The sequence below is a fragment of the Erpetoichthys calabaricus genome, chromosome 17, assembly GCF_900747795.2.
Source record: "Erpetoichthys calabaricus chromosome 17, fErpCal1.3, whole genome shotgun sequence".
NCBI lineage: Eukaryota > Metazoa > Chordata > Cladistia > Polypteriformes > Polypteridae > Erpetoichthys > Erpetoichthys calabaricus.
In genome coordinates this window covers 74,473,337-74,499,199 of record NC_041410.2, presented here as the reverse complement: position 1 = coordinate 74,499,199, position 25,863 = coordinate 74,473,337, and the positions used below count along the sequence as shown (strand labels likewise).

General features: G+C 41.0%; 1 protein-coding gene across 3 annotated transcripts in view; it reads left to right on the top strand.

Annotated features, from left to right (window-relative positions):
* cadm4 (cell adhesion molecule 4) overlaps nt 1-25,863 on the top strand; it is a 794,942-nt gene that overhangs the window by 658,505 nt on the left and 110,574 nt on the right. For all 3 annotated transcript variants that reach the window (XM_028822885.2, XM_028822886.2, XM_051920761.1), the window contains exon 6: nt 1,454-1,544. In XM_028822885.2, coding sequence (XP_028678718.1) covers nt 1,454-1,544 — 91 coding nt within the window. The remainder of the gene's footprint in view (nt 1-1,453; nt 1,545-25,863) is intronic.

Genomic DNA, 25,863 nt, shown 5'->3' with positions numbered 1-25,863 from the left:
ACTACCACCACCATGTTTGACTGATGGTACGATAAACTTACTGTGCAATGCTCTGCATGCTGTACGCTGGGCATAACAGAACCCGTGTTGCTCAAAACGTTTCACTTTTCTCTCGTCACTCTATAGCACATTCCCCTAAAAGGCTTGGGGATCAAACAGCTGCTTCCTGTGTTTGAGTCTGTATGTTCTTCTTGGATAGCAGTGGTTTCTGCCTGGCTACTCAACGATTAAGCCCATTGTTGCCAGTTTCTTCATGGCATCACGAACACTGATGTTTGCTACTGCTTTGTTACTTCTTTGGATGTTTTTTTTATCCTTCCCAGATGAATTTATCTTGTGGCTTTAAAATAATTTATAATAATTTTATTATAATAATAATTTTGGGAGGCCACCTCTGTTTTAAGAACTTTTGATTTGGCTCTTAATGTGGTTTGATGTATTTCCAGAGTCTAATAAATGGTTTTTTGCTTTTTTCAGAATGATAAATATCAATAACCTTTTTTTTTTCTTTTCTGAAGCATTATGTGCTTTTTGAATCTAATCTAAACGCAAGTGCTGTCTGATGGTAAGTGAGGTTAATGCAGAGCAGGCCAGGCTGTAATCAAGCTTATCTGTGTTAAATAAGCTGTCTCTAATTATAATGTTGATTAGGTTGATTTTACCAGGGGGGTGATTACTTTCTCACACAATACTAATTGGTACTGGATTTCCCGAAGAATAATTTAAAAGAATGTGTGTTATTTGTTCACTCAGATGTCTGTTATCTAATATTAGATTTTGGTTGAGGACCTGAAATTATTCAGTATCAAGAGTTTGCAATATTAGAGGAAATCAGGAAGGGGGCTAATACGTTTTCTCAGTTCTTGTAATCTGTGTGTTTCAGTGTCCCTTTTTCCATCTTCATTTCTCTGCACGGTGTTATTTTGTTTCTTTTCCCACTCCTCATTGACTCCTGTCTTTCTTTACCTTTCTATCTTATCCATCTGTCTGCCTTTGTCTCTGTCAGCGTTCTAGCCACAATTGCTTGCTCCTCTTGTATGTCTTGCTGTTTTATCTGTCACTGTGGCAATTTGTCTGTCTGATAAATTTTCACCCGGCGAGCAGTGACTGCGATCCAAGACCCCTGAGAAAACAGCTCATTATGTCCAAATGCTACATTTGCCCTTCTGTGTTGACTACTTTATGGAACAAAAAAATTTAGCAGGCGCATAAGCACTACCTACATTACCGCTAAATAAATTTGAGGTCAAACTGAAAAACATTTCTGAGCACTGCGGGAAACTGTCAGCTGCATTTTCAAAAAATCCCCAGTCCGTCTCCCAGCGACTGATTGAGCAGAGCCCCGCTGTGCAGGCCCTAATTCAGAACTGCGAGTTCACCTGACTTCACTACTCTCACCATAGGCATGCTTTTTAAGTGGCTGTTCCTAATTGGTGTTCTGCATGTGTTTTAGACTCGCCAAAGGTGAAGATCCAGTACCCCGCTGGAGTTCTTCGTGAAGGGGACACCCTGACCCTGATGTGCACAACTATGGGAAATCCTGAGTGAGTAGAAAGTGCTTACCATTCTCTGCAATGGGCGTCTGTCTGTCTGGGCAAGGGAAGGGGGACATTAATGTTGGTTTCTATCATAGATTTGAAATGTGTCATTAATTAGTCAACTGTGAAATCTCAGTTCCAGACGCACTACATTAAATGTACCCAGGGCCTTCATTTTAACCATCAACTGTCAGTGACAATTAAATGCATCCTCTGGAGGAACTATGGAATAACAGGAAGCAAAAAATACTTATGAGACCACCTACATTACAAAAGAACAAATTTCAGACCGGCAGCTGTTGGGTTTTGTCAAATTAAAATCTCACGTGGATCATGTTAGATGCATTCTTTAACAATTAAACAGACATATTTACTTGGATGGCTTGCGGTGGATATTACTGAATATCTTCCTATCAAAAGGCTTCCATAACTTGACTATGATTGGTCAATCAATTAATAAAACAATCAATTAGTCATTTTTATGAATGTTGCCACAGGGAGCTTCATTATGATTAAAGCCTATGGCCCCTGGAACTGACCTTCATATGATGATTTACTAGAATAACCTCTGATTTAGGTGCATGCTAAACAAGAACATTCAGTATAACCAAGAGAATGATGTCATAAAATGAATTTGTTTCAGAACTCCATTGTAGCATTTGCATATACCTTTAATAAAAAACAGAAGCCCCAATTTTTGGGAATAGCAAAGGAGACAGACTTTGAGCAGAATTTATTTATAGTCAGGTCATTGTCGCATTAATCATAACACACTAGTCGCTCTGCTGTCTTGGCAAAGCAGTATCTGACAAACATATGGGTTTATATTAAGCTATTAAAATAATTTGTGGTGAGCTACCTGTGCTGCATTCTAGCTGTCATATAGGAGTATTAATGACAATGATTATTTAGATCTCCTCAGACCAGTGTCTGGCAGCTGTCCGATAATGTCTCTTGTTTAGGGTGAGCTAGTCTGAGCTGGTTAATTAAATTGTTTTTCTTTGTTTGTTCCTCTTCTGTTGGGTTCATATCACTGCAGTTCACTGACATTTCACTGATAGCATTCATTAGTTGGAATTGATAGCATTCATTAGTTGGAATTCTGTTCCTTGTTAAAGCCACCCAGGATATTCTGACAGAACTTTGCCACTCACTAACCAAAGTTTGTTCTCATGTACTTTGTTGCTTTTAACAATGGACCAATGGCCTTGCTCTTACAATTCATCACTTCATTTCCCAAAGTCTTTTATCCTGAGCAGGGTAACTGAAGCCTGTCACAGATAGCTTCGGGTGCAAGGCAGGAACAATCCCTGGACAGGTCTATCGTAGGGTGAACACAAACACAGGCCAGTGTAGCGTCGCCATCCCACCTAACCTGAATGTCTTTGGACTGTGGCAGGAAACCAGAACACCCACCCAGTGGAAACCCACGTAGATACGGGGTGAACATACAAACTCCACACAGAGAGCACCTGGGACATGGACCCTGTCTCCTTGTTGTGAGCTAGCCTTACCACTATGCCATGGTGCCACTCTGCGCTTACGATCCTGTGGTTTAAATCAGCTATTTGAGGCATTTAGTTTAATGCAAGTCAGAGACCCATTAAACCAGCAGGCCAGATTTTATATCTAGCATCTCTAATAATTAAAATAAGCTAATATCAACATTGTAATATAAATGTCTGTCATACATGTTTTTTAGGGTATTCTATGTTTTGTTCTGTTTTATTGATCATTTTTAAATTTGACTTTGTTTTGTAATATTTAAAATTATTACTATCTCTTTTCTTTTGTTTACAAAATGTCCAGTTGAGTCATTGCGGTTGTCACTGGATGTGACTATAAATATTGAACCTATCTAAACACCTGCTATTCCACAGCTGATATATCTCCTGTACAAGTATTACCATATAGTTAGCCTTAGTGCTAGGTTTTCTAGATCTTTTGACTTTCGCTTTCACTTCTACATCTGATTAAGAAGAAATGTTAGTGAGGCCATCAGGAGATGCTTGTGTGGTTCCCCAGCGCAGTGACATGGACTCTGTATTTTAGATGAGATTGTGAAACTGAGGTCCTCAATCGCTGTGGTCATTAAAGATCCCTGGGCATCCTTCGTAAAGAGCAGGCAAACCACAACCCAAAAGTAGCCTGCGATCCAGTGGTTAAAAAACACTGAATTAGAGGATGTTGATTCAGATTTGTTAAAGGATCTTTTATGGCATTGGTTTTGTGAATTTGGTTTTGATGATCAGTTTAAATTCAGGCTTTCCCATATTTCTGACTCCTTCTTGTTTAAAATCTGCTCAATTTTCTGTTTCTGTATGAAAATACCAATTTCCTGGACTGCATTCTATTATCTTTTCCCTTCCCAAGCTCATTGTCAGTAGAAACAGTTTGCTGTTTATCCTCTTTCCATCATTTAGAGCCCAAGGGGGCAGGGCCTCCCTCTGATGCAGGTGTGTCGCTAATGGATAATGAGGATAATGACTGGGGTATTGAGTTTGTTCTGTTTATTTATGGATCACCTATCATCTGAAAAACTAGGTTATTATTTTGAAGGTTAGTTTTCTTTTGATAGGTTTGGAATATTTGCCTTTCATATTGACTGGTTATTTTGTTATGGTGTGTTCCTAAGGAGATCTTGTTCTCCCCTTTATACTCTGTATTATGTAGACCACAACAGAATGCCCCAAATCCTATATTCTTACGACACTTACATGTACACACAAATCCACAGTGAGGTCATTGACCAGATTGAGGCAGAAATCTGGTTTCGTAAAAGCTCACGTTTACATGTGCGAGTTCACTTACGGAGTACTACCTTGGCAAAACATTTAACTGTGCGAAAAAGAGTTAACGTCAACATCGGTCACAGTGAATCTGAAAACAAGTTCTCCTGAGACTGTGCTGCTGAGCTTAGCACTGTATGATCAGCTCAACAATAATAATTTAACAATATCTGAAACATTGAGACAGATTATTCCAACCAGTAGAAAAAATAATGCAATCATCTGAGCATTTGCCTTAATAAATTTATCTTTGTGGACACTTCCACCATTTTCTACACGTGGCTGATGATGTTAAGTATTAGGGTGGTTACGGCATCGCTCTGAAAATGCATGGATCTGCTGCTATCCATTCCTTTCTTGCTGCTGCTACTCTCCATGTTCAGATGTTCAGGATAATGCAGCCATTCATGGACATGGCACAGGCTAGCCGAGTACAATGGACAAGTGAAGTCGATGGAATCCTTAATTGTAACCCAGGTAAGGGTTTACTGTACATGGCCACATACCGCAGGGATTAATACAGTATATCAAATGCCAAAAAACAAACAAACAAATAAATAAATAAATAACCGGGTTACTTTCTAAGAAATTGATGTGCATTACCTCGTTTTCTCTGAGACCATTATCCCAGTTATATATGGCATTTTTGAAACCAGGTTTCTGTGAATACCAGGATTATTAAAGTGAACATAAACACACTCACTGTCAAGATTAACTGCTGCTTCATTTCAGTACTTCCCTCTTTCCTTTACATTCCATAACTCCAGGTAATTAGATAGAGTAGCAAGACAGGATGGAGAAAATGTCACACATTTTTTTTGTATATTATAAATAATATTCCCAAAATATAAGCAGAGTAAAAATGTTCGCAGAATAATAATAATGCAACCTGGTTCATGTTTAAACATCCAGTTTGCTTAAAGTACCAAGTGACGTCTGTCTCAATGTCGATTTTTCTGTGTTCCTACGTGGTCTGGCATGGCCCTTGTCCAGAGTGGCATGAACAGATAGTAGGGCCTATCTGAATGTGGCCACTGAGAGAGAGAGAGAGAGAGGGGCTGTCTTTGCCACCCTGTCTTCATGTTCATGCAACTTTCTTGCTGTACGTACCTCCTGGGCCAGTGGGATAAGATGTCTCCCTTTATCATTCCATTCTTGTTTCAGCATGACTTAGTAAATTTAGCCCCCATTGCAATCCTCTTGGTGGAGAAAGGGGTTTCAGGCCTTTGCTAGTCTATTAATGACCTTTCATCTCAGCCCTCCTGTATTCCCTCAGGCTAGCTGGCAAGAATATCAGAGTTTATCTACTGTATACTAGCTTTTTTACTTCTAAATATACCTGGTTTTGAATGCATTTCTTTTTAAATACACATAGTTATCATAATATTACTACACCGTCCTCATGGCTTTGGTCTTTATGCATTATTTGGCCTTTTATCTTTCCTTTAAGTTTAGTTTGGCCTGTTTTCTATTCTTAGCTTTTTTATCACTTGGAATTTGGTTTTTTGTGTGTTTCGGCCTGACTTTGGCTAAAGCATTTCCACCTAGAGAATATGCCAAGTTCCTAAGAATGCCATCCGCCATCTGCACTTTGCTTTTCAGACCAGATTAACAAATAGACAAATCTTTGGGAGCTCTTAGAATTCTTAGTTTAATGTTCTGCATGTAGTGTAGCTTTCCTAAACATCCACATGCATCTGTAAGTCATTTTGCTTTGTTCCGAAGCCAGTCTGCTGTTGAGGTCTTCCATTTGGTAGCTTGTTGATGAACGAATGATTGGCAAGTGTGGCTTTTTTTTTTTTAAACCCCTAACAGTTCCCTTGAAATCTCAATGGCTTGGTCTAACTCTCAATGAAGAGATGGCTTTCACTGCGGCAGCTGTTCTTGGCATGCCAGCCCTCATGCGTCACCATTCTCGGCAGGCATGGTCTCCCATTTTCTACGCACAGGATTCACTTTATTAGGTTCTTGAGATTCAAAGCTTGGATTTTGTGATGCCATAAATGCTAGACATCCCAACAGAGCTAAAAGAACATTATAAAGAAGAAAACAACTGAGTTCATTAAGTGTCACGGCTTGTAGAGGTGATGTCTAGAGTTAGTTAAAAAAGCATGTCGTGTCAAGAGAAGTTGGCTTCTGGAAAGTGAAGGACCCATCTGTCTCTCTTAGTGCCATCCTGGCAGAGCTCGATTAGAGAAAGAAAAAAAAAAGTTTGATGGCTTTTGTGTTTGAGCAGCAGCTCGGTAATTTGATTGTATGGGCTTGTGATAAAAGACAAATGTGCAAGCCTTTGGGTGGGGAGTGTGTGTTCTTTGAAATTCAGGGGGCTATGGGATCCAGATCAATGTACCGGAAAGATTTTAAAGGGTGAAGGAGGAGGAGTGGGAATAATTTTTGTTATTGCAACGCAATAATAACCCCAGTGCAATTTGCTGTAATTGCTATGTAATTATCTTTTGAACAACAAGTTTTCGGCACTAGAATTTCAATTGCCACGGTCCTGCATTGCCGCCAACCTGCACTACAGATGCTAAGGGAACGGAGATGGGAATGAGGCCAGCGTCATCTTCTCCCAACAAGAAGCAGCCTTCAAGTCAGTTAATCAGGCCCCGCTAAAGATTGATTCATTAATTAGTCTCTGTGATATGTTCTACAAAACACATCCTTACCTGAATCAAAGTTTTGGTGGGTTCCCAGAGGCCTTCTGCTATTCACACATCATGATGCGGCTTTTTATGTCTGTTCTATGCATCAGGGGCAATGAAATCACTCCATCGGAACTGACGGATTCAGCAGAACAAAAAAAAAAAAAGACGCAGTCCGCCTTGAATGAGCTGAATGGTTTCTTATGTTTTTCCAGTGAGAGTTTGCTTTATACTGTGGAAAACAAAAGAACTATTGTTCTTGTCATTAGCAGCTGTAACCAAAGTAATTGTTCAGATTTTTAGCTGTTATCTTCTGACACATATCAGAAGAAAACTGAATTTTGAGTAAATCTGGGCAGGAAAAAATAGCCCTAAGTCTGAAGTAATACACAATGTTGCCTGTTTATTTTGGAAAAGATTGACCTCTGAGTGGTAGCACATCATTAGGAGTACTTTAGACATCTTAATTTTGAACTCTCATTTAGATACAGCATGTACTCATTTACTTGCACACATGAACAATCGGCAGGTTTTTGCCTTGCAGCTTTCTTTCTTTTGGGGAGATGCAGTCACTTAGTGCTATTGTTGTGCAAAAGACACCATATTGTGATGTATAGGCTGTAGCTGTGCAGATTTTCATAGGAATTGTGGCAACTTCTTCATTTAGGTGGATTCACTGAAAATGCAAATATCCCAGTCGAGGTATAGCTAATATTTAATTATGGTTGAGGTGTCATTCTGGGTGTGAAGGGCATTACGTCCCTACTGTGCCACCCCAAAAGAGGAACTTAACATACCAGGTTCTACAAGTGCAGAAATAATGAAAACATATCTTAGACTGTTGTGATTTTCTAAGTCACTTTGGATAAACCATATTGCTGAAAAATTCTTGGTGCTCACTGTCACATCATCTTACCCATTATCTTGTAGCACTCTGGTCAGTCCATTACAGCAGTGTGGGTTGTGGCTCACATTTGGTTCACGTCTTGCCATTGCTGGGCTGAGAGTTGCTCTCACGACCTTTCCCCATTGGTTTGCCAAAGCTTACGACAGCACTGCGTGATACTTGTTTCTGACCACGCTCATCTCACCAAGAAGGACACGTCCCACCTCACTTGTTTCAACACGGGGAATCCCCCTGGTCCTCTAATCTTGATCATTTCATCAGTGGCACAACCCTCTTTATAATCTCGCTCATTTCATTAAGGGGGACCTCCAATGACTCTTGAGTTACTGACGTGGTTCATTAGTGAACTTAAAAAGGTGAAGCGGCGTCCCATGGTCATTAAGGATAAGAAACATTGCATTGCTGACACTAAAATTCTTTTCACATGTGACTACACAATTGTGAAACAAAAACTTCACTAAAGAGTTTTTTTGAGTTTTGTAATATTCTATAAAATACCAGCCATACCACTTGCACTTCAGAAGAGGTCATCTACCTGAAGCTAAGTGTGTTCGGGCCTGGCCAGGATGGGAGACCATCTAATAAAAAGCTTGGGTTGCTGCTGAAAGAGGTGTTGGTGAGGCCAGTGGGGGGCACTTACCCTGAGGTCTGAATGTGGATCCCAATGTCCCAGCGCAGTGATGGAGACACTGTGCTGTAAAAACGGAGGTGTCCTTCGGATGAGAAGTAAAAGCAAGGTCCTGACTCTCTGTGGTCATAAAAGATCCCATGGCAAGCTTTGTGAAGAGCAGGGTGTATCCCGACGTCCAAGCTAAATTGTCCTCCATGGCTTAGTCATGCTGGGCCCCTAATCATCCCCTGTCTCTAATTGGCTATCTCTCTCACGACTTCACCACCTAACAGCTAATATCTGGTGAGAGCACTGGCGCAAAACGGCTGCCATTGCATCATCCAGGTGGATGTTGCACATTAGTGGTAGTTGAAGTGGCTCCCCACTCAATTTGAGTAGTGAGAAAAAAGCTATATACTGTAAATGTAAATAATAATAGTTATTATTATTATTATTAATGCCTCATTCACACTGTACTTTACCTGGGTTGTTTTCCGCAGCTGCATAATGTATATAATCCATCCCTAGTCTTCAAATCAATTCTGTTTACCGTATATACTCACGTATAAGTTGGGTCATAAAATCGATCATAAAATCAGACCGCGGCTTATACGCCTGTTCAAAAATGCTACACTTCATTTTTTTTTTAACATCTTCTTGCCTCCTCCAATCTCGCATCAGTTTCTTAGACACATCTAATTTTGTTGCAGTAGCGCAGTTACCAATTTCTTTCACTACTTCAATGACATTTAGTTTAAAACCAGCTTCATATTTTCTTCTGATCGCATGCTCCATCGTAGATAAGGGATGCTCTTACGATAAAAGTGTGTGAGGGTGTGAGATACAAAAAACACAAAACAGAGCAAACATTGCTTCATAATAGTTTGGGTATTACTGTGTGGTCACAGAGGCACAATACATAGAAAAAAAGGCAGTGTGCTCCGTGGTTACTCTCTCAGGTGGGTGTTAGCATATCATAATCTCTTGTACCAATAGCGTGAGTTTTCCACATTCAATTTATACGACCAACATTATAAAATACCAGAAATTATATGGTAAAATCAAGTCCCAACTTATCTGCGAGTATATATGGTATGTCGCTTGTTCACATCACTGCAGTAGAGTGCAGCACGTTTGTGAAAACTATGACATGCTAGATATTTTCCACACAAAGACACACTAAAATGTACCATTCTGCACATTATTGTGTTTTCTACACTGGAAAATTAACTACACAGTAAGGTGCCACAATAACGCCCACCATTACCTAGCAAATGCCATATCCTAGTTGAGAATATGCACACTTCCCGGGATTTCTTTTATTTTTTTTAATTAGAGAGCTTTATTTGAATACTAAATGACAGGCAGATGTTTGCAGAACAGGAACTAAACACTTTTTTTCATGCTTGACTGGTACACATTTTACTGGAAATTAATTTTGTGATTTTTTTTTTTTGCAAAGTGAAACATTACGTTTTGTTGCAAGTGTAATTGCTTTATTTATTACTACCTCAGTGGACCCAATAGTTGGGCATGTTAACAGCTTGGGCTTCAGTCTTTGGAATCATCTGCTTCACCTCTTTTCACAAATGATCTGCTAGACTGAAATTCAGTGACTGTGGTTTGCCTTCGACTGTGTCTCCTTGATTGTATTCAATGATGACTGTTACCTGGTGGACATCTTGAACTATTCTACCTTCCTTCAGTTCAATTTAAACAGGCTGTAGATACTCATTTGCTGCTCAGTCATTAAGTCTGCTTGTCTTGAATCTCAGTTTGGGAATGTATGGATTTGGTCTAGACTGAGTTTGTGCAATTGTAGTGCAATTGAACATTGTTACGGTGACATCATTGCAGTGCTATTGTGCTGATGTTTTGGGTCACCATCTGAGGTGGTGTCCTACGGCCACACCACGTGCAACTGCAATGTGTGATGTCATGACATCGTCATGGGCAGTGTGGCTTAATGGTTAAGACTTTGGACTTTAAACCCTGAAGTTGTTGGATCAAATCCCACTCTTGATACTGTGTGACCAGAAGCAAGTCACTTCACCTGCCTGAGCTCCAATTAGAAAAAGAAATGTAACCAATTGTATCTTTAATGTTGTAAGTCGGCTTGGAGAAAGGCATCAGCCAAGTGATGAGTAATAATAATACTTTAGATGGGGCATGCTAATCCAAATCTCCATGTTTTAGTTAGGGATAGGCCATTAGAAAGGTCTAGAACTTTGGCTTGGACATTTCAGGCCCGGCCTTAGGCATAGGCGAAGTAGGCGACCGCCTAGGGCCCCGGCGTCCGGGGGGCCCCGGATCAACTCCTTGGTCTAATTTTCACACATTTCACAGAGCTTCCGGGGGGGCTCTGGACCCCCCTTTTGCCTAGGGCCCCATAATACCTAAGACCGGGCCTGGACATTTACTCAACTTTTTTGGGTTTTGATGATCATTTTTACTTTTAACCTTCTGGTGTTTTAACCTAAGAATTGGTCCTCCTGCTCTTTTAACGTTTTTACCTCCTTGTCACAATTTTGGATGTTGGATGTTGCACTCTCTCCAATGAGACCATTACACTGTTGCCCTTTATCTGCTGACTTTTCTAGTTTAAATGTTACTTTGTGGTTTTTATTTTTACTCTTTGTGACTTCTTTAATGTTTTTACTCCATGTTTAAATTGCTGACTTTATTATTGACTACATCCTAAACTTCTACATTGAATTCATTGCTGTCCTTTTCACTGATTGGCTCTTGCCCCTTTTTACTTCTGAGCTGATGTCTTAGAGATGTTAACACAAATCCAGTCTTTAATAACACTGCATGCTTCTCTAACCTCTCCATTTGTGACCAAGTCCATTAAGCTTGTGATTGGTGCCCCTGTCAAAGAGTGGTTAAAAGTGCTGTCTTATCCAATTGATTTCTAGCATTGTATGGAGCCCCCTACTCTGAAATGGCATGCCTGAACTTCCATCTTTCACAGCTCTGCCCTCTCAATTGGTGGTAAGGTGTGCAATATTTCCTTCTGGTAGCGCCAGGCAGTCAGCCTTCCTGGTAATCTTTTTGGAATTCGGTTCTTATTTTATTCCAGTCTCATTTCCAACTTTATAGTTCATCGTTTTTCCTTTTATTTGCAACACCAATCAATATTCCATGCACTTGGTATCGCTTTATCTGACCCTGTTCCCTTATATCCTCTTATTTCCTATTTCGCTCTCTGTTAGCCTTGAAAAAGTCTGTCTCCACTTTGGTCTTTACTCCTTTCATCTCATTTTGGTCCTATTATCTTACTCTGCTGACTTCTGTTCCCCATTTCTTAGCAAAATATGTTCAAGAATGTCACATTTTGTTCCAGACGCCCAAACAACCAACAGCTAAACTTGTGATGGGCCCAAGTGCAGAAACATTAAATTGGCCCCCCTCACATGAAATTAAATAAAATCCAATTAAAAAATGACCTTCATCAATGAGACCCATCAAGCATGTAAGCTTCATTAAAGGTCAACAGTCATAATTGACGTTTATCGAGTTGTGGGGATGACAAGATCCATCCACCCATCCATTTTCCAACCCGTTGAATCCGAACACAGGGTCACGGGGGTCTGCTGGAGCCAATCCCAGCCAACACAGGGCAGGGAACCAATCCTGGGCAGGGTGCCAACCCACTGCAGGACACACACAAACACACCCACACACCAAGCACACACTAGGGCCAATTTAGAATCGCCAATCCACCTAACCTGCATGTCTTTGGACTGTGGGAGGAAACCGGAGCGCCCGGAGGAAACCCACGCAGACACGGGGAGAACATGCAAACTCCACGCAGGGCGGACCCGGGAAGCGAACCCAGGTCCCCAGATCTCCCAACTGCGAGGCAGCAGCGCTACCCACTGCGCCACCGTGCTGCCCCGATGACAAGATCAATATCCTTTTCATTCCGATGTCAAGTAGGCAAATATGCTAACAATAAAGTCTGAAATAACAACCATGTAGTTACTGTGGGACCCCCAGCCACATGAGTTCTGGTGCAACTGCCCACTCACAATGCCCTTAGTTACACTGCTACTACCAGTTCACCTAATTGAAATAATACATAGACTTGGAAGCCATGGCCCAATTTACATTTCCTGACAAAGGCAGACAGCTTTTGATATAATATCTGCTGATTGATGGAGTCCATGACAGCATGTGTCCTAAAAAGTTGTCCCGAACATTCCCTCATCATTAAAGATCCACTGCCACACTTCACAGAGGCGATGAGGTGCTTTTCTGCATGTCCACCAAATTCACCTCTGCTGTTTGCTATTTCTGTCCCATCTAACCATAGAACTTTGTCCCATTGAAAGTTCCAGTAATATTTAACAAACTATAGGTGCTCGAGTTTGTTTTTTGGATGACAGCAGAGGCTTTTTTCTGGTAACCTTTCCAAACAAATTGTTGTTATGTATGTGGTGGGGATTTCTGACACCAAGACCCAACTCGCATCTGCTATTTTCCAGTTTGTGATGTTTGGAGATTCTTTTAGAAACTTGAACCGTCCTCCTCACGGTGTGTGTTGGTCAGTATTGACACATGTCATCTTCCAGGTCAATTCCTAACATCTACAGCTGCTTTAATCTTATTAAACAATTGTTCTGATTGTGGAAATGAGTGTTTTCAACCATTTAGCTATTTACTTATAGCCATGTCTTGATTTAAGATTAACAACCTTTTGTCACAGGTTCATGACTGTATTTGTGGGTCTTTCCCATTGTGATGGATAACTAAAGGTATCCGGCTAATGTGTCACCCCATATTTATACCCCAATGAAACTGAAAGTCATGGCTTAAGTGTTCCTATTCACTTAGATGTACTTAAAACCATAAAATATGAATAGGACTATACTTCAGTTTGATTTTACTCATATGACTTTCTGAAAGTGCCAATCATTGTGTCACATGTGTGTACCACTCTTAGAACTGGCACGATTATAATATGTGCTGCCCTCCTAGAGCGGCAGCAAAGGAAAGAATAAAAATGAAAAAAACAATCCGGGGCGCGAGTGACCAACACTATTTTCCTACTACACCACTCCTAAGTATAGAGACACACCAGTGAAAGAAGGGTTAAGTAATTGGAAGAAGATACACACACTTACTGTAACAAAAAATCCCTAGAGACATAATATTACACTGTAGCACTTCCCACCCGGCACAAATCACTTAAACACTGTGATGGATGGCTGGCGAGAGTTTCCGGCCCTCACCCCCAGGCCGCCAGGAGGAGCTATCCCGACAGCATGGACGTTCCCCGAATTCCAGCAGGGCCTCATGGACTTTGTAGTTTTTATGCATAGCCCTGCTGGATACCTTGGGGACCACCGGGAGTCGCTGTAGGGAGGCTCGTGGACTCGTATGTGCCCTATAACCTGGAAGTATGTCCTGGTCACGTGAACAGGAGAAATGACATACTTCCAGGTTGAAGAAAAGGACTTTTACCCTGACCCGGAAGTAATAAGGACTTGTGGACTGTTGGGCAGGTACACCTCCGGGTCAGGGGGTATAAAAGGACTCTGGGAAAGCCCAGACACTGAGCTGAGCTGGGAGGTAGGGTGGCAAAGTGTCTAGGAGAGGAGGAGTTATTATTATAGTGTTGTTTGGTGTTTATATGAGTAGTGTGGAGTGGAGGGTGCTTAGTGCACATATTTATTATAATACAATAAATAATAATTGTACTTTTACCTGGTGTTTGGCGTGGTACCTGAGGGTTCAAGAGGTCAATAAAAGCCTCTACTGCTGCAACACATACGCTACTAATACAGAAATTTAAGCAAGAGAAAAAAAAATAATGTATTCGTAGTCCTTTAAATATTATCTGTCTGGAATGTCTAGCTCAGTCTGGGGAATGAGGTGCCGAACCATACCTCCTGATCAACAGTTTCTGTGCTGGCCCGTCAGGTCCTCTCCTGAATACCTTTCACCAGAAAATAAAAATAATTTTTCCTGAAATAAACCTGGGTTCACCTGACGTATTCTGTTCGGTGTCAATCCTTTCCCTCTTTCCTTTTCCTGTGATGGCGTCTGCTTCTGTCTTGGCTCTGTGCTTCTTCTCTCCTTTTTCCCACCACCCATTTACATACTGTTGGCCCCCCCCCATACAGTCTGTTGGCCCTCCAAACCAGGTGCCCCCCCCCCCCCACGTCCAATTGGAATGGCCTTACAAATTAAGCCGTTCCACTAATAACAGGAATGGGGAAAGGTATAAACTCACAGTGACGCACACATACTCCAGATGACCGTTACATGTGTAAATGAGATTCTCTTTCCTTTGAATTGATTTACTTTAATTAATGTTTTAATTTGTGTTGTTGTTTTGAATGAACAATCAGAAGAAGGAGTCGACTCTAAAGACAAAACTCTTCCTTTACTAGTTGGTCTACATCCCTGTCCTCACCTATGGTCATGAGTTGTGGGTAATGATCGAAAGAAGAGATTATGAGCACAAGCGGCAGAAATGAAGTGTCTTGGCTGGCACTCCAATGTAGGGTGAGAAGCTCAGCGATTCGAGACACCCTCAGAGTAAAGTTGCTGCTCCTCTGGATCAAGAGGAGCCAGTTGAGGTGGTTTTAGCATGTCTGGAGGATGCTCCAGTAGAGCTGCTCCGGGCACATTCTACTGAGAGGAAACCCTGTGACTGACCCAGAACATGCTGAAGGAATCATATGTCTTGCCTAGCTTGGAAACACATAGGAATTCCACATCGTTGAGGTGAAATCTAAACTGGGGATGGGAATGTCCGGGCTGACTTGCTTGACCTGCAACCATCAGCAGGAAAAATTGTTGTGAAGATGAGATGAGATCAATAGGATAAACAATGAAAACATTTTTCGGTACTTTTCTATTATCGTGATGCAAATCTTTGGGGCTCCGCTGCCCCGGTTATTTAATTTTTGGATTTTCCAATTGTTAGACTGGCCTAACCCAACCACAAATACTAACTTTAAAGTTAGTGGGAGTGGAGCATAGTTACCTATAAGTCCCAAATGTTAATATCCCCTTTGGGTGCCTAATCTTAAAAACGATAGTATGATTTGCGTCACGATAATAGAAAAGTACTCCCAGCCCATTTTGCTTTTATTTACCAAGGGTGCCAATATTATTAGAGGGCACTGAATACGACACATGCTACCTTAGAAAGTCCTACAGCATTATTAAAGACCTCAGCCATCCTGAACAGTTGGTTTTCCTTTTCCTCCATTCAGAACCATTAGCAGTAGTACCACAAGACTCAGAGACAGTTTGTGTCTACAGACCATAAGGCTACTCAATAGCCACTCGTACTGACAACAACATGTGCTTTATTCGTAAAGATCATCTAACACCATGTTTAATGGTGCCATATTGTTATTGTAATCTATTTTGTGGGAGACATGGAAGTAAAAATCTCATCGTACTGTATAGACTCAACAATGTCTCTGAACCTAAACTTGATCTGATGGCTATTAACCAAGACAGAATGCTATTTCCGTGAGAGCTGCTCCTCCCATTTGCTTCATTCCATTATTTCTTGCTTGTCTGTCTTCCGCCTGCCATCCAAACCTCCTTTAAAGTAGTCTTATATGTGCGTTGCTTTTCTGTTAATACCCACTTGATCCTGCATCCCACCCCATGAACATGTTTAGATCTTCCTGGCAGTCTTTTCAGGGCCACATTTTAATTGCAGTCCCTTTCTTCAGCACTTCCTTACTTTCCCTCCACATCCTCCATGCAGCAGGCTTACAGAAGACTCTGAAATCTTCCTTGGAAATCTAAACTTAGCATTATGCAGCCTCAGCTTTAGTGTCTGTAATTTATAATCCATTTTCGAAATGCCTCCCAGCATCTTATTAGCCTTTTTTATAGCCTCTTAACGCTTTCAGGATGAGAATGAGCTCTGCTTTATAACTCCCAGATTCTTTTTTTTTTTTAGATTTTTCAGATTGGACTACTAAAAGTTTTTATTTCATGTTACTGTAGATGGTCTTGTTTATTTTTTACCGGTTCCAAATACGAGGCCTCTATAATAAGAAAAAAATGATAAAAAAAAAAAATCCCATATATTTTCCTGCATTTGAATGTCAGGCCTTTTATTTCCCCCATATTTAATGGAAACATTTATAAATCTAGCATAGTACATTTATTATTGATAAATCCACCCCATATTTAACATCAGTGACTGTGATCGTTTTTAAATTAGAAGTACTTGTAGGTGACAGACTGTGAGGTGCTTGCTACTGATGTTTAGCGTTTTTTTTTTTTTCTTTTTATAAATCTGTGCTTTGGATGATTGCTTTCAGCTCCATTTGGTATCAAGTCATTAGCAGGATTTAGATGCAGCTGCCATCTTGCTGTGTTTAGTTTGAAACAAAAAGCATATGGATGAGGTAGCCTGACATGTACAGCAGCATACCGTGTGATCTAAAGGTGCACCCGTTCTGAGAGCCAGCCATCCAGACCTGCTGATTCACTGGGGATGTTTTGGGTAGGATAGGAGTGACATGGCGGCGCAGCAGTTAGCACAGCCCTGGGTATGAACCTCCAGCTTTGGAGCTTTCTGACTGGGGTGTGCATTTTCTCCCTGTGCCATGTGGAATTCAGATTTTGCAGTTTTCCTGTCCGAGTGCTGCCATGCTTGATGGGATTGGTTTCAACTGCCATGGATTAACAGGTTAAGAGTTGCATGGATAGTTTTCTTGTCGTATGTGTTGGGCTAATTGGTAACTCTGAATTGACCCGGTATGAGTGAAGGTGTTTAGTGCAGAGCACCAAACCGTATGAGTAATTTTAAAAATGGATGGGCGGATTCTTCTTGCAGAACAAATAACATTTGACACTAGAAATACTCAATGCTCTCAGTTGCATTTTTTCCCATAACAGTAGAAGTGATGCTGACGTGGAGCAGTCTTTCTTCAGCTGCACATGTGCTATTAATAACGCTAAGATTTAACACCTAGGGCTCTCAGGCTCAACCGAGGAACTCTGGTGATTGTGCAGTGCTCAAAGTCTGTGTAGATGTCTTCAGCTTCACATGCAGCGATTGCAAAATGTTTCATATTTTTGTTTTCAGCACAAACTCATCTGCAATAATATGAAAACAGCAGGGAGTTCTGGATCATACTCAGCCATTTATGTGTTTCTAAAGACGCGGAAATTGAAAAGAGTAGTTTTGAAAATACAGTACGCAGGAATATCGTGAAAATACACACTAACCAATTGTGAGGAATTGTTTTGATTAATGAACCTTGTTCAACATGGCCTTAAGCTATTTAAAAATGACAACATATTTCACCATATCCAATCAGATAGATAAATAACTGGCTTAAAAACATACTCGTGTCGCTGCTCTTTTTGGGCAATGGCCATCCTGTGATGAATATTTATGAGCTATTCGGGCCTTGGCCACCTACAAGACAAGAGTTTTCAGGGTGCAAAAGTAGAACATTTATTGAGAACACCATATTAACTATATAAATAGAAAATGCACATTACACATACCTCAAGGTTTTTGTTTATTTTATTTTAACTAAATTACATCTTAGTTTTTGTGCCTAAAACACTCAACATCCATTTGTGCCATTTCATGTTTCTGGTGAGATGTTAACAATATTCAGCCACATATTTACACAAACAGATTGCCTGACAATCTACATGAAGGGTGTCTGGTGGGAAGTGAAGCTACCGGGAAAGGAAGTGGCGCAGCACAGTGCCGGTTTAGGATTTTTCAATGTAGTCTTCCTGTAAGTGAATGCACGTCTCCCACCATGTTCCCACCTCTGGATGTGCTCAAAAAAAAAAAAAAAAAGGAAACTTCTTGGAAAAAAGTCAGAAGACAGCAAATCTCGTGAATAAGGAGGATAGGGCAATGTTGTATTCTTGCAATGTTTCTTTCCACTGTCACATGTGCTCTGTGTGGTGGAGCCTTGTGATGAAATAGGACTTCAAGGGACAACTTGTTGGGACGTTTTTCAGCAATGGCAGTAAGAAGAAACAGTTGCCAGGTTGAACCTTGGAAGGAATTACAAAGAAGGTTTGCTCTATTTAAGAAAGAAATGTCACATATCTGACATTACTTCTTCATAGGCAGGCTTACTTCCATTGCCTTTCTGTCATGTGATCACTCATGGACCACTGGGGACAGAACTTTGATCTTGGTTTTAGTTACTAGCTTCTGGAGTAGCACCAACCTCCACGAGGTTATTGGTGTTCATGTCTTTCCTAGTCAGGTCAGTGAGTCGCACAATTTGCTGACTATGTCAGTAATAACTTCAGACGACTCCATTTAAGTGCATGGCCTCCAGACGAGACCATCATGTGTGCTTAAGTGAAGCGTGCACTCAATAGGAGTGCAACATGTCAGTCCTGAAAGTTGACCATTCAGTTACCCAACCTACTATCCATCCATCCATCCATTTTCCAACCTGCTACTGTATATCCTAACTACAGGGGTCTGTTAGAGCCAATCCCAACCAACACAGGGCGCAAGGCAGGAAACAAACCCCAGGCAGGGCTCCAGCCCACCGCAGCCCCACGTACTAGCCTAGTCAAACGCAATAAAACATTCATTAAAATAGACTGTGGTGAAGAATATAGTGAATACATGTATAATACATACTTACACATTAACTGTTCAGATATACATATACTGTACCTGTACGTCTTCAGCCTTCTCTATTCTTTTTTGTTTTCTGTCCGAATTGCCGTTGCTCTGCCAGTCTCGCAATATCGATTTGTTATTCTTGTAAATCCAAGAAATCTGGCTAGGATGAACACCATAATGTTTCGCAACAGAGACCTGACTCTCCTTGTTGTCAAGTCTGTTTAAGATATTGACACATTCAGCCAGAGATAATGATTTTTGTGCAAGGGATAACAAAGTCGACGCCATAGTCAAAAGTCATGGCAGCAAACTTGTCATATACATAAGAACACGCTGCTAAACTGACTACAATGTACACCTAGTAGCTGCACTGTAAACTGTTAGGCCTCAGTACAGTAGCGGGGTTAGACATCAGCACCTGAGCGATCTGCCTTCAGCCGGTCACAAGAGCCAGACTACTTACATCGTCACACGCTGATTACATCATTTGAGCGTGTCAATCAATAGCATTGTTTGACTAGTAGATGTGAAGAGACTGTGCAGTTAACTGGAGTGAATCTAGCTGGAGAGAACAGCAATGGGATCAATAATGTACGTGCGTTTAAGTGTATTCTGCACTTATCACTAGTGAGCTTATCCAAAATTATTACCGTTTACTTGACTTTATACAAACAGGGACCGTGTAAGTCATGTGCAGCTAAGCAGAGTGTACGCTTAACCAACGTGTACTTAAGTGGAGTCGACTATACAACCAACCGTGAATTTGCATTATCAACTTGCAAACTAAAAACGCACAGGTGTAGTGCTCATGCTGTACATGTAAACTAAGTTAGCAGGCCTGTTCCAGATGAAATGAGTGAGACACACATCAAGTTAAGAGTTTTCTTTAGCCAATCCATAAACCACTAAAAGAGAAAGCATAGCATGCATACCCTATGACGGTGCGGGTCCATCTCCATGCTCCCCCTTGGAGAATCACCACAGACAGTATACCAGAGCAATGTCGATTGCTTAAACTGCCCACCATGACACACTGCGAGAGTCTTAGAAAACTATACGTGAACCTTTCCCATTTTATGCAATGATAATTCATGACTCTGAGCGACCTTAAACCAGGAAACCTGTGACCTAAAATGGGCTTCAAACCTATAGTTTAAGAAACTTTCCTCTTGTGGAAAGTGAAAAATGATTACCCAGTAGGCATCACATCACACAACTGAGATTCAGATAGGAGATTTGTCTGAGTGTGTTAACATGATCACACATTCAAAGTGATGTGAAGTGGTTTATGCAGTTCACAGAATGTCACGGATTATGGCATATTTTCGCATTCATATCAGGTGTAACCTCCTCATACTGCAAAGCAGGTCTGCAGTCTAGCATGCAAACAATCATACCGATGACAAATGAGCTTCTCTGGAATGTCAGTCCATGCTGATTTGACCTGGTGGTGCAACTGGTCAAAGTGGGAATGCAGGGTGTTGTTTCTAGATGAGAGCAACATTGGTTTAGACACAGGAAGCAGAGGGTAATGTTTGAAGAACCGTAACAGAACTGGATGATGTTATGAATGGTGTCCCTCGTGGGTCAGTCCTGGGGCCGCTGCTAATTTTAATATATATAAATGATTTTGATTGGAATATATAACAAGCTGGTTAAATTTGCAGATGATACCAATCTGGGTGGATTGGCAGATTATCATCATATAGGGATTTGGACAGCATACAGATTTGGGCAGATTTGTGGCAGATGAAATTTAATGTCAGTAAATGTAAAGAATTACACATAGGAAGTAAAAATATTAGGTTTGAATACACAATGGGAGGTCTGAAAATTGAAAGTACACCTTAGGGGTAGAATTTAGAAGTCGTGTTGGACTCAACACTATCAACTTCCCAACAGTGTTCAGAAGCCATTAAGAAGGCTAACAGAATATTAGGTTATATAACACCCTGATGTGTGGAGTAGAAGTCCAAGAAGGTTCTGCTCAAGCTTTATAACACACTGGTGAGGCCTCATCTTGAGTTCTATGTGCAGTTTTGGTCTCCAGGCTACAAAAAAGACATAGCAGCTCTAGAAAAGGTTCAGAGAAGAGCAACTAAGCTGACTCGGGCCTGCAAAGGGATGGGCTATGAAGAAAGATTAAAAGAGCTAAGCCTTTTTAGTTTAAGTAAAAGAATATTAAAAGGAAACATGATTGAAGTCAGGGTGGCATGGTGGCGCAGTGGGTAGCGCTGCTGCCTCATAGTTAGGAGACCCGGGTTCGCTTCCCAGGTCCTCCCAGCTTGGAGTTTGCATGTTTTTCCCGTGTCTGTGTGGGTTTCCTCTGGGTACTCCGGTTTCCTCCCACAGTCCAAAGACATGCAGGTTAGGTGTATTGGCGACTCTAAATTGTCCCTACTGTGTGCTTAGTATGTGTGTGTGTGTGTGTTTGTGCCCTGCGGTGGGCTGGCACCCTGCCCGGGGTTGGTTTCCTGCCTTGTGCCCTGTGATGGCTGGGATTGGTTCCAGAAGACCCCCATGACCCTGTAGTTAGGATATAGCGGGTTGGATAATGGATGGATGATTGAAGTGTTCAAAATCATGAAGGAAATGAGTACAGTGGATTGAGAATGCTATTTTTAAACAAGTTCATCAAGAACATGGGGAAACAGTTGAAAACTTGTTAACTGTAATTCACACAAACATTAGGAAGATTTTCTTTACACAGAGAACCAGAGACATATGATATAAGTTACCAAATAGTGTGGTAGACAGTAGGACTTTAGGGACTTTCAAAACTAGACTTGATGTTATTTAAGAAGAATTAGATGGATAGAACTGGTGAGTTTGAGGGGCTGAATTGTCTTTCCTAATGTTCAAAGCCAGTGGCTGGGCACAGAAGACACACTGTCCAATTTAGTCACGTGCACTCTCTGACAGTTTAAGTGGTTTTGCTTATGGTTACTGAACCGGCAACCATTGCTTTAAGGTCCAAAGGCTTAGTTCTTACCCTAAGTTACCAGACAGCTTTATCTACGTAAGCAAAGCACAGGTCAAAGTTCCACAGCAAGCAGTGGAATAATTCTCTGAAAACACAATATTACTCCATACATCAGGTAATGTAGTGCATTATACACTGAAATTGAGTAAATGTGAGCAAACAATAAATTATTATTCATTCTGCTAACTTATGCATGAAATATACAATTATTTCAAGTATGCATTAGAGTCTATTTTAATTTCCTAAGGCAGCTTATTATCTGTTACGATGGCATCAGTGCCTCACCCTTTTTTTTCTTTGAGTCTTTCTTTTTCCATACTTCTTCACTGTTTCTTTGTTTATGTTTTGCTTCCTTGTGTTTGTAATTTCACCCCAGCCAACTCCCCCCTACCCCCCCATGTTTCTTATTGTTCTAATTTTGCACTAAATTTAGTCCATAGGTTTAGGCCCAGCAGTTACACAGAGGGCTGTAAAAGCCAGCTGTTACCAGAGCATCGTTCTTGTGGCACTCCCAAGTGGAGCTTGCTGGGTTTGTCGCTCGTCTATCTGCTTATTCTTTTTGCTGAGGTTTAGTAGTCCTCTGGCTACCTTCTTGTCTCTTAGAGGCCATTTTAATTTTTCCATTTTGTGTCTCTTTAGTGAATTTTTAGTTAGTACTTCTGGTTTTGGAATTATTGCTTCAAACGTGTGTTTTTGCTTTTTGGGCCATCTTTTTGGTTGAATTAAATTCTTCTCTTTCTTTGGTTTTGTCCTTAGTTATTTTTCCACTTTTTTCCACTAAGATTATTCATCTTAGGTTTGCCAGTGAACAATGTTCAGTGATGCCAGCTCTGCATGGTGTCAAATCTTAATCCAGGCTCTTTTCATGTGTAGCTCCTAGTTGGTGGCATGAGCTGCCCACCTCCATCCAAACTGCTGACTCCCTCAATGTGTTTGTGAAGTGATTGAAAACCCTACTCTTCTGTGAATATCTGTCAGATGGTCAAGGAATGTTTTTAGCTCCGTAGATCTGTCATTGTTAATTGATACGGTGTTTGTTAGGTTGGCTTTTATTGCTTTAATATCAATTGTTAATTGATGATTTTCAATATTTGGAATTTTTTATATTGTGATATTTGCCCGGACACCACCAGTCGAAGACCACATCTTTATACAAAACTTGCTTATTTTCTCAGTTCTCCAACACAACAACACAGTCCCGCACAACACACTGTGCCTCTAGCCCCAGTCACCTTTCTCTTGGGCCTTCTCTCTCCTCGTCCCTGGACCACCTGTCCTTTCTGTCCAGGAGCTTCATCCTGCTCCTGCTCCTGCTCCCGACTCCAGCTCCCTGATAGGAGGGAGGTGGCCCCATTCCTCACCCAGATGAGCTCCAGGTGCTCTACCTGACGTCACGTCCTGGTGTGGCGGAAGCGTCAGGAGAGCACCTGGAAGCCCTCAGGGTGACCCTGGAAGGATCGTCCTCCACGGGTGTGGCGGAAGTAAATAAGTCCCGGGCTCCATGAGGCTCGGGGGCGCCCCCTGGCGGTGAATATGGGCCTCCACGGACTTGAGCCTCCCTACTCCCCTTCCGTGGCCCTCTTCTACTCCAGGGTGGCTGCCCCCTCGTGGCCCAGAGGACAAATATGCCACCTCTCGGTCCCTCCTGGCGTCCCGGCCGGGTCTGACCCCCAGCCATGTACGACAATATATATATATATATCTCTTCACTTGTAGTGATCAACTTTTGTAACCTGTCCTGCTATGTTTGTTCAAAAACAGTCCCTAGACTGATGTTACTTGATTATGTCGACCTCCTTTGGTTAAAAGCAGCTGCTAAGCAAATACATGTAAATATTAAACTTATGAAGTTTTTGTTGATTATTTACTATTGGATTTTTTTTCTTCTTTTCTTTGACGATTTCAACATGTGTTGTGATTCCCAGAGGGGGTTCGGGCTTGCGGGATCCTGATTGTTGAGGACCTGAGTGGATGGACCAGGCAAAGGGGATGCACACATAACACCTGGCTGTGGCAGATAGATGGTCATTTCTGGAGGGTGGGACTGGTTCAGGTGTCTGCCTGTGGGGTTACCAACCAGGATCCTGAGCTGTTTTGTTGTGTAGTGGGTGCGGCAACTCGCTGTGCCAGTGTATGCTCCCCAACCTCACCTGACCTGATTTCAATATATCAGATGTATGGCAGACAGTGACATAACTAAAAAAAAAAATAAACCCTTCTTCTGTGAAATTAAATTAAAACCACTTAAAAATAAGGTATGTCAACCATATATGCTACGTAACAGTTAAATCCTCATAATCAAGCTTTATGGAATTGTGGGAATTATAATACCATTGACCTGTGATTTGTTGTGAAGGATCTGTTGGTAACTTTGTCCACATCTTAGAACTTTCTAACTTTCTGATGACAGGAGACTGAGATTTACTGGCATCATCCTTGTGAATGGAAGAGGAGCTACTGAGAGTTTTGCGTTTTAAGGTGTGAGAGTAATTAAAAGATACATTTTGCTCCCAGTAAACTTTGTTTTTTTTTTATTTTGCCACTACAAAGCTATATAGAAAAATTTAGAGTTTTTAAATTCCCTTTTGAAGGATTTTATTTTTTTGCTTTTTTTCCCCTGCATAGGAGCAAAAGCATCTGAATGTTTAGAGAAGTATTTGAAAAACTTACTTGTACTTGTTTTTGTTATTTGTTTTCAAAACAGCATCGGCGAGGCAGGGAAGTAAGCAGGAGCTGACACTGGCAACTCTATAAGTAGACAGACAGGTAGAACTTTATAGATAGATAGAACATTATTTGTGCCCAGGGGAAATTTGACTTTCTACAGAAGCTCAGTAAATAAATAAATACATAAATAGGTAGATGAGTAAGTAAGTACATAATGCACACACACGCTGTGGTCTGAACACACACCAGAATGACATTAAAGAGTGAAAATTTAAAAGAAAGAAAAGTTCTGATTTGGCAGTCCCAGTCCCAGTGAGGCATTATGCAGACATATTGTTGTTGGTATAAAGGAACCCCAGTAGTATTTCTTGACACACTTCTGCTAAATATTTCGTTGGCTGAAGGTCCTCAGTGTTAGTGTGTCAGAGAGAGGATGTGCAGCATTATTCATAATGACACTTAGTTTTGTTTTAATTATTTCATTTTGTACAACCTCCAGGGGGTCCAGAATGTGTCCTATAACTGAGCTTGCCCTTTAAATTAGCTTGTTGATTTGGTGGGCGTTTCTTGAAGTGATGTTACCAGCCCACAACACCACAGCATAGAAATAACTGGTGTCATAGTGACAAATAGTCAAAACACATAAAAAATAATTGAATAGAGCACCATATGGCACTCGCACAGTAAAGAGTTAAATGCTAGCAAGCAAGGGCATATGCATTCATAAGTGAGAAAGCTTTCTTTTTAAATACAGGTAGGTGGCTGACTTCAAAACAGTAAAGAGACGCACAAGCAGCTGTAGGAACACTCTATAATGAGAAACTGTCAGCAGAGTATCTCCAAATCTTTTACTCTTTCTCTATTAAGTCAAATCTACCAGCCAGTTGTGGAGCATGAGCTCCAGTCTGGAGCAGCATTTGTGGTCATCATCAGGATGAACCATTGCTGACTGAGTGTACAGTTATAATCGCTAGACCCCCAGGCGATTTATGAGAGTTTGTCATGAACATAATATTCTCTAAGCAACATGACTTAATTTTCTAAAAAAGAAAAGCAAATAGATGTGAAAATTCTTATCAATACAAGATAGAAGTCTATCCAACCAATGTTCCAAGATA